General features: G+C 44.2%; 1 protein-coding gene across 1 annotated transcript; it reads right to left on the bottom strand.

Moving 5' to 3' along the window:
* Positions 1 to 1,014: 1,014 nt before the first annotated feature.
* LOC311203113 (TPA-induced transmembrane protein) lies at positions 1,015 to 9,257 on the bottom strand (the record flags this gene model as incomplete). The annotated part of the gene is made up of 6 exons (XM_084277748.1): positions 9,198 to 9,257; positions 7,728 to 7,944; positions 4,663 to 4,786; positions 3,969 to 4,105; positions 3,003 to 3,073; positions 1,015 to 1,303 (listed from the first exon to the last, which is right to left on the bottom strand). Exons 2-6 carry the CDS (start codon positions 7,893 to 7,895, stop codon positions 1,015 to 1,017), a joined length of 789 nt encoding a protein of 262 aa, XP_084133874.1. The 5' UTR covers positions 7,896 to 7,944; positions 9,198 to 9,257.
* Between the last annotated feature and the right edge of the window lie 395 nt (positions 9,258 to 9,652).

Raw genomic sequence — 9,652 nt, 5'->3', positions numbered from 1 at the left:
CTCAGGTTTTCACAAGAGCGAAATGGGTTATTGAGATCTCAAGGCAAGAAAAAAAGAGACAGCAGTGTTATAGGAGTGTGACACTGTTATACCACGTTTTCCATTTATGATAGTACATCACAGACAGTATTTACAGGACATCATCTTTAGAAGTGTTTCTACCTAATAAATAGCTCCCTACCCTGGGATTACTAATAGAACAGAAGCACCCGTCTCTTCTAGGCAGTAAGGAAGATGAGTAGCCTTTTCTTCATTTCTCTGAAAGGTAAAACAGTACATTATTAACCTTAAAATGAAACTTTAATTAGATATTTCAGCATATGCTTTCCTACCCCTTTCACACTGATTTTTCTATTAATCCTTTCAATATATAAGGAACAAGATGCTACTGAGAATTAGAAGCTGCTGTCTTGCCCTTTGACAAGAGTACCAAGAAAAATCAATGAGCTAACTGCAAAGTTTCGTTACATACGCAGTGTGTTAAATGTGTAAGCCTGCAATTGTTCTGAGAGCACATAACTGTGGCTCAGTAAGTTGGGGGTGAGGGGAAGCAGCTCTATTAATTGTTTTTACCAAAACCACAAAGCTCATAGGACATTTATGCTGACAGTTCAATCAAGACAAATCTGAATACATGGGAAACACGACGTAGAAAACCTGATGTAAGAGATGTTAATTTCTAAATTACTTACCCTGTTTTACTCGGATTAAAATCTGTTTTATATGCACTCAAATATGAATATACAATATGAGGAAAAAGATTAATTATTTGGCTCTCCATTGTGGTATGCACACAGAGACAAAGATTTTCTTTGTACACATAAAATACAAGAGGAGATGGGGAAAGCTGAGTTGGAGCCCATAGCTAACCCATAGATGCGCTACTCCCTTTCTCATCGGAGGACCAAACAATCAATCCTAAATTACAAGCCAAGCACAGAAAGACTTTCTTGAAAACAGAGTATTTTACTATTTTCTTACTAATGTTGTGCAAAATATATTTAGTAACAAATCTCAACATCTGTCCAGAAAGATTTCCCTATTTCCAAGAAAATATTTCTGCTCTTTGTAAAGAAACAGTTTCTCTAAGGTACAGCACTTACATGTTAATGCGAGAGAAGTTGGGTCAAGCTTTAACCTGTTACATTCAGATGTCCCAGGATCGAAAGTATCATCTTCATCGTAAATGTTCTGACGTAAAACATTACTTATAAAATCTGGGTTCATCATGTTTTCCATAAACCCCTCTGTTGATGGTGGTACAGAAAACTTTAGCTGATAAAACACAGTGGAGTTTTCATTACTGAAAAACAAAGTCAAGTATGAATACCTTCAAGTCCCCACTGGATCTTTTCTTTTCTAAGTCTGACTTTTCCTATCAAAGTTGGCGTGGATTTGAAAAAAAAAACCAAGCAAACTTGTTCTAAAGAAAAGGATTAGACAAGAAAACTGCCATCAAAGATTCCAGTTTCCTCCTCCCTGTCCCTTCTCAGAGCAGCTCTTGACATCGACTGAATCCGGGCACATACCTGAAGCCAACTTGAGATGCTTTCAAACGCACAAAAGGCAGTTGGACAGGAGGCCTAACGGGGTGAGGTTTTCAGCACTTGTGCTTTGCACGTACATAATGATAAGAGGTGCTGAAATATCCCACATGAACCTGCAGAAAGATGTGCTTTTCAGCTAGCAGTGCCCAGGGCTGCTCTGCTGTGGAGTGGATTAAGCAGAGCACTGAGCTGCAGTCCCTCTCTGGAGATTTCCTTGTTTGTGATCTGCCAAATCCACTGACTACAGTTCAGCTGTGATGTTTTGTACTCACAGGGATGGAAACATCAAAAAGTGTTTGGATGGAGGAAAAGAAAATGAGGAAGAAAGAGAAAGAGGGGCAAGAAAGAGCAGCTACCCAATCTGTATGTCCAACTATAGCTGTGTACATGATGGTATAAATCACTTTTTTTTCTCTCAGGGTAAGGAGTTACAGCTCCCACATTGAGTAGAGGGCTGGTAGTGCAGGGGAGTACATTCCCCAGAGTGCTCTCAGGACTGCTCCTTGCCACAGTCCAAGGGGGCTTTTCCTTTGACCTTGCTCTCAAGGGCATTGTGATTTGTCAAATCTACTTCCCCTGATTTTTCTCCCATCTTTCTAATCCCTTTCATAACAGGGCTTTTTCAGAAGTCTCTGGGGAAGCTCTCTGACTACCTCCCCTTACCTCTCTGCTATCTTTCCCCAGCAGGACGACAGTGCAGCTGATCTTCCAGCCCCACTTTTCTCTCTGCTGCTCAGCCTTTCGCCTGTTGCAAGTCTGTGGATCCTCCCTCTGTTCCAGCCTGATGAAGGCAGGCCCAGATGCTTTGCTCCTTCATCCCACCACTGCTACTCCTCTGGCTCCATCAGCCTTCAGTGGCCAAGCTTCTCCTCCATGCATAAGCATCTCCCACCCCGGCTAGTCTAGCCTACACACTGCCACCTGCTCTGCCTTTCATTCCTCTTTCACCACTCTCTCCAACAAGCTGCTGCTTTGAGATTCCCTCCTGTTGTCCAAAATAAAGTGTGTGTGTGGGAGAAAGTGGTCCAAACAAACCAGCAATGCAATATTACTGCTTTGCTTCTCTCAACTTTGGGAACAAAACATTCTCCCCTTCCCATCAACCCTGTTTTATTTATTTAAGGCTATTTAAGTCATGTCAATCTCAAGTGGTTCCAGCAGTTAATTTTCATTTTAATAAATAACCTTGAATATTAAGGGCTGTGCTTGGACAGCCCTTAGATAACAGAGATGATATGTAACAGCAACAAAATATTAGACATCATGTAATATTAGCAGTGCTTGCCATTTATGCTAAAGGATGCTTTGACCAGTTTTCACTCCCTATACATGCGACTTCCCCCCAAACAATCTGTTTTTCACAGATGTAAGTGTTGTGCTTGTGTACAAGGGCACATGTATGTCTCATCAAAAGCCTGGAATTTTCAGATAATTTTGGTGACAGAGATTCCTTACCTGAAATAATCTACCTGAGCTGACCTAAAGTAACGTCCTAGAGCTGGAGATGAACTGTAGACATCTGTTAACTTGAAGAGGGGAAAAAAAGAAAACAAACATTATTTCTTCCATTCACTTTCTCTTTTCCCCATAGAAGAGAGCACATACAGTGAATCATTCTTAAAAGGTGTTTTAAGGGGCATAAACACAGGTGCTGAAGTTTAAATATCAGCAAGTATCTGCTCTGGAAAAGGTACACGTTCCCTTTCAACTTGAGGGACAAGTTAATGTGTGTTTGAGTGATTACTATATTACCTTAACATAATGGAGGCATTCAGGCTGAACTAAAAGCATGTGCTCCTGTTGCTGAGGTTGTTTGGCTTGTTTTATTTGTTAGTAGCCAAGTAGCCCTTCTAGTTTTACTTAGTAGAGGAAAGAGTCTCTCTACCGAGACTCTCTCTACATGAAGTCTAAGCCAGCACTGCCATGCCTGCTGAGCTTATTTCAGCCCGGAGAGCTGCGGTGGCTCAATGGAAACGGCAGATATCAACTCAGGCTATCATCATGTACTCATAGGAGAATGCAGCTCAGGATTTTTAGTCAACCCTGGGTTTAGCTGACCTTCTCAGGCCCCTCCTAACCTGAACCATTCAACAACTCTATGAAAAAAGTGAAGACTATCCCAACCATTGCTTAAATTTGGGAGGAAAAAAAAACAAAATCGGGCTGTGGGTTGTTTTTTTTAATTGAAATCAACATAAACTGCTTGTGTGCTCAAAAGCAGACAAATCTTTTTTTTCTAGATCAGCACTTAAAATTACACTAAAACTATACTAGTCATACAACTCAGGGTTTGGGTTTTTTTTGTGGACTTGCAAATGACTGAGCTGCTACATGGAGAAACAGAAACTTATTGAAAGGGAGAACACTGAACATAATGTCACGGGTAGAATCAGCTTTGCCAAGAACCACATCGAAACATACCCTGTTAGTAATGTCTTCAGGAGTTACAAGGTGTGGGACACCACACATTAATGACAATCTTCCAGTAAAATTGCGGACGTGCCCGCTATTTAACAGTGCATCGCGATCCCAGTAGTCATCCTCATCTGTGTAAACATCTAATAGTCAACAGGAGATAGAAAGGGGAGGGGAAATTTCCAATTAGCAGCGCTGTTGAATAAAACCCATCCCTCTCAGCTTTCTCACAGAGTTCCAAGGTCATGACTGATTGGGAGTGGCAGATAAAAAAAGTGCAAGTCACCTGAAGAAAAGTGACAGCCCATGGACGTCAATCACCCGCCCTCAGTAGGGGAAGCCAGCTCCTTTGGGAGCCTGGCAGGCGCTGGCACTACGTGAGGAGACCTAAGCGATCCGCTGCACTCGGTGCAATGTTACAAGCATCATTTCCATCCTCATCCCTGACTCTGTTCCCGTAAGATTTTCTCACTCAGACCCAGACTGGAATTGCCATCTGACAGGGACACAAGTCGCTTGCTGTCCGTTAAAAAAAAGCCTTCACAGCCACTACTGAACACGCCACCCTCAGCAGCCAGCATCACAGTCTCTTTGCAGGCTACAGGAGGAGTTTAAAGGATGCTACTGTTCAATTTGCATTATGTTAGACTGTACATACTGTACATTATACCAGAGGACAAACCGAGAGTGAGGTACTTACTAGAATAAAGAATTAGACTGATGATGATGACCAGGAAGAGTACTAGAAAAACTGCAGTTATAACCATCCATAGTTTAAACTTCCAGAAAACTACATTCCCACACGATTTCCAGTTCTCTCTCCCCTAGTTACAAAAAAAAGGGGCACTTTGATTAAATTAAGGCAGAAAAAAATCATTTAAGCATGCCTCCACCATAACATTTGTAAACAAAACACCCCACAGCAATGGGAGTGTCTCATTGGTAAGCAATGCCCTGGGGTTCCCACCCTTACATGGCTGCAGGAGAGAATGCAGACTTGCAGAAGGCACAGGACGTTCACAGGCAGGCTATTACTTAAAACAGATGTATAATTCCCCATTTGCACAGAATTTCCAATTCCTGAATTGCCCATAAAGCTAACATGCTCCAAAGGTGTTGTGTGGCTTCTAATTTTTTATTTTAATGACACAGATTTGGCTTGCATGTTCCACAAGCTGTCCTTTTAATGCTTGCTCAAAAAAGGTGTCTGCAGAGGAATTTCCAAAATCATCCACCTCTGTGACGTGGCTGCTATCAGTCTGCATAGCTCCGGGATGCCAGCACCCAAAGCATGCCAACTGCTATTCTTTAGATATCAATGAACTGCATTAAAAAACACTGCAAAATAATTGAAGCTTTTACAGCTGCTTCCCTTTTTCTTCAGAAGACTGGAAGGTTGGAGGCTACCGAGTACATCTAGCAGAAAGTTTATAACCTTACCTGTTCTAGGAGATTGCAAGGCAACTCTCCTCAAAGAAATTGTGCATGTGTGCACATTCACATAGAAGGGAAAGGAGAGTAAGGGTAATATCTGCTCCTTCATTTAATTTTTAACCAGATTTAAGAGCACAGCAGAAGTAGGCATCCTGTTAGTTACCACAGCGATAGTAATATCAAAGAAAAAAAAGCTTAGGTGACCTATGAAAACAAATAAAGAAATCCACCCTCCCATTTTGTTCCACAGTCAGAAGACTGAAGGAAGGACATGAGTTCATAAGACCTCAGGTTGTACTGCCTTTTAAATTCCTCCACCTCCTCCCCATCCACCCTAAACCCAGATGTAAACTCCAGGTCCTTTTTGCCATCGCTACCAGGAGAGGAAAAGCACGTGTGGTACGTCTCTGCCCCCCCCCCCCCCCCCCCCCCCCCCCCCCGTGCAGGTTGGCAGGAACCAGCTGCTAGCTGGAGGCACTAACCTGGGTTACCTTCCTCAACTCTGTGAGCTTTCTAAGAACCCAGCACGGTAGAAAGCCTTTCCCTGAACCTGACTGACAGCCACCAGCTGGCTTAAGGCTTCTGTGGAGGTAGCAGATGAACAGGGGGAGAAAACAGACACCCGCAGAGAGATTCTGACAAGAATCATTTCTCTGGGAGCGGGGGCAGAGAAAGGGAAAGTGCTTTCTGTGGAGCCCCTTGCACACAGAACTTTGCTTTGGCAGAGAATCAAGGGCAAACCCTGAATGTGGGTTCGCTCACAGCATGCTTCCAGGTGCGATCATGTTTGCCTACACTTTGGTTAATTTTGGGGTTTTTTTAATGACCTGGCAGAATGAAGCTCCAGTTTAATGCCTGACACTAGCATATTATTTTGGATTTGAAAGAAGGAAAAGGAAAAAAAAGAAAAGCCAGGCACTGCTGTGAAATCAGGCATAGGAATACCTGCTGAGACAGACAGCGCTCACACCCAAGTTTCGACTGAGCCACGTGTTACAGCCAGCCACAAAAGCCCAAGTCTTAATTGCACACAGCAAACTGGCATGACCTCAAGCATTCAGCTTCCCAGCTATCCCCTACCAGCTAGGCCCACGCCTCTGGACATTGCCCACACGTACACAGGAGGAGGCTGCCGGGAGGGAGCAGCAGCGGTGCAAATCTCTCCTCGGTGGGCAGGGCAGCTCTCCCGATTAATCTGCGGCACGAACGGTAAGCAAGGTGTGATGATTCTCTGGCAGTCCCTATGGGATAGGGAGCCAATTGCCAGAATCAGCATAAAACAAACCCCAGATGGAAACTCAGTTCTGGGAAGGGGAAGGCTAAAGAGAAACTTAAGTGTGATATTTCTCAAGACAGTCAAGCGGATCTGGCTCACCCCTATCTCTCCTCCACCCTCTCCTGTTCCTCTTTGCACCTCCCTAGAATTTGCCTGACCCTGCAGCAAGCTGATTCAGCTTACCAGACTGGAGGAGAAGTAACTGGCTCCCCTATATAGTTGAATAAATGGAGGGGGTTTTGTCTAGCCGGTGAATGAATCATCACGCAGAGACGACAAGCGGGGTTCACACGAGGAAGAAGTGTTCCTGTTGCTCACATAGACAGAGGGAGGGGTGGTGTGACTAATGCAGTCGAGCTCTCAGGGTGGCTCAGCTATCCTTACTGAAAAGTGGGGAAACTTCTTACCATTTGCTGCAGAAATTCCCTCTGCTCTTAAGTAATGAAAACCACTGTACAAGAGCCACCTGTGGGCATACACAGCTCATCTCCCAGCCTTAAGCCTGTCCCCTAGTTTTACAGTCAACCATGGGCACTACCTTCCTCAGGGTTCAGGCGCCTGCATACAAGCCAGTAATTGGTAGCAGCTGCAATATGCTCGAAGATAGAGAAAGAAAACAGGCATGTGGTTTCTTGCTTTGGCAGCACTGTTTCCTGATTAATTTTTCCTGAAAGAAAGGCTGCTTTTAATACGGGTTTCAACTTTTCTCCTTTCTGGTTTTGAGCCCTATCTCTCTGGCAACACACAAAAAAGCAAAAGCAAAACACAGAATAACAATTACAATTTCATTTCCTGAGTTAAAGTTCACAAACTGCCAAGCCAAAAAAAAAAAAAATCAAAAAGCTTAAATTCCCACTCCAATATTAGAAAACTTCATTGGGAAAGAAATAGTTTAGGAGGTTCCCAGCTTTTACTTTCAAGTTGAACGACCTTTCCCTCTCCCTCGAACAGCGCATTAAGTCACCCCTAGAAGATGTTCCTGTAAAGTGTAATTTCACTTGCTGCGTGGTATTTTCCCCAGCAGCAAGGAGCAGATGAGCAAGTGAAATTCCTACCTGTCTCGTTTGAGTGTTTAGAGGCTTGTCGTGGTCAGCCTTGCTTTCCTCCATGTCACCTTCTTGTAATTCAATAACCTCGTGGTCCTGACCAGAGCTTTGTGCTCTCATAGCTTCTGTCTCCGGGAGGGGACCTCTGTCTCTGAAGAAAGCGCGGAGGCAACTCATTTCCTCTGGTTTCAGCAGCAGTTGTGGTCAGTTGCAGTCCCGTGCGAGGCTGGAGGCGATAACAGGGAGAGCTGGGATAGTTTTCAAGGGAGTGATCTCAAAACGCTGATGAATGAGGGGAAATCCCAGGAAGCACAAATAACGTAGTCTTATAGCTAGGGAGACACAGGAGGCGGCACAGGAAGCGTGGAAGTCACCAGAACTACAGCCCTCAGCTATTGCAGCACTAGGTTTTCCAGTCTGCCTACTTTACTGGACCAGCCCTTGACAGGCAGGTGACTAAATGTTCAGCAATGTTATCTTTAGCTGAGGGAATTTTGAAACAACCCGTTTTGCTTTCCCTGCCACTATCAGCTGGAACAGTAAAATAACGCCGCTGTTACAAGAGGCGAGGTTACGAGCAGCGCAAACCCTGTAAGAGACTGCAGCCTGTGGTCTGGTTTGGCTGTGAAGGGAACCTACATCCACACTCAGAATTTTAGTCTCCCTGTACAGTCAATAAGGAAACAAACACCACCCACCTTCATGCGGGGAACTGTCCCATCTCTAGCTGTTACGCTGCCTGAAAATCATGTCTGGCGTTAAAGAACGGTTTAGGTCTATTCAAATACTATCCCACCTAAACCTGAGGAGCTGCTTCCTCATTAAAAAAAAACTAACCTAACAAAAGAACAACAAAAAGAACAAATCTGAAGAGGAGGATGGCTTTCAATTTCAGCCTGTGCTCTACAGGACATGCTTTTTACACAATGCAGGTCTTCGTGCCAGCTGAGATGTGGTCTGTTCTAGCTTCACCCATGAACTCTCCCATGCTACTTACAGCCACTCATAACTTACTGCAAGCCAGGGGCTGATTTCACCCCCCACCTTCCCCAAGTATCCTTCACACTACCTTCTCTCATTTCTCCTGTTCTGGCTCCATCCTCACGTTTCTCCATCCTCCCCACAGAGCACTTCTCTTCCCACTGAATTAAAAGGGTTGGGCAGGCAGCAGGTAACTGTGTTCTTACTTCATCTCTTGTCCCAGCAGAGAAAAGATCGTGTGTTAGGGAGGGAAACAAAGCCTCTTTCTCCAACTCCCCTCCCCTCACGGCACTGCTCTGGCTTTTTCCTGCCAAATGCTGAGGGTGCTTTCCCCCACTTCTCTCTTTGTGCAACTCTTCTGGCTACTGATGGGTGGAGCATTCCCAGGGGTTCAGATGTGTCACACCACAACTGTCCAGGCAAAAGCACACCACAAAGCTGAGCACACGGCTTGGTTTCACACAGCAAACACAAAGAAACATAAATCACATACTTCACTTTTGGGTTCTGGAGAATCCTTAAAACTCCAGAGGACTGAGGATGAAGCAGAGCAGTCATCAAAATCAAAACACGTGCCTGTACCTACAAGGTTTTAGCTGGGAGATCTTCACTAGAAAATCTGCTGGTTCTCAGTACTCCTGTCGGAGATAAGCTTCATTTATTTCATCTCCATTCACAGTAAAAGACCTTATTTCCCTAACGAATGTCTGAAACCAAAGCAGTTTTTCCAAGTCAAACAAGTTAATGATTATGGATCTCACCCTCCAGAAGCCAAAGTTCATGTATTTACATCTACGAAGGAGCTCCTTACAAAGCATTGCATTTCTGTTTTCTGGGTGATCTAACTTCCACACTGGTGCCTTTCTTGCATGTGAACTAACTGACCCTTGTGATTCATGGAGCCAAGAAACTCTTAAAGACCAGGGGAAATCAGAAGAGATCTAAACTTTGTG

The sequence above is a fragment of the Gallinula chloropus genome (assembly GCF_964237585.1).
Source record: "Gallinula chloropus genome assembly, chromosome: 1".
NCBI lineage: Eukaryota > Metazoa > Chordata > Aves > Gruiformes > Rallidae > Gallinula > Gallinula chloropus.
Note: the sequence above shows the minus strand (reverse complement) of the source record. Positions and strands in the feature narration are given on the sequence as shown.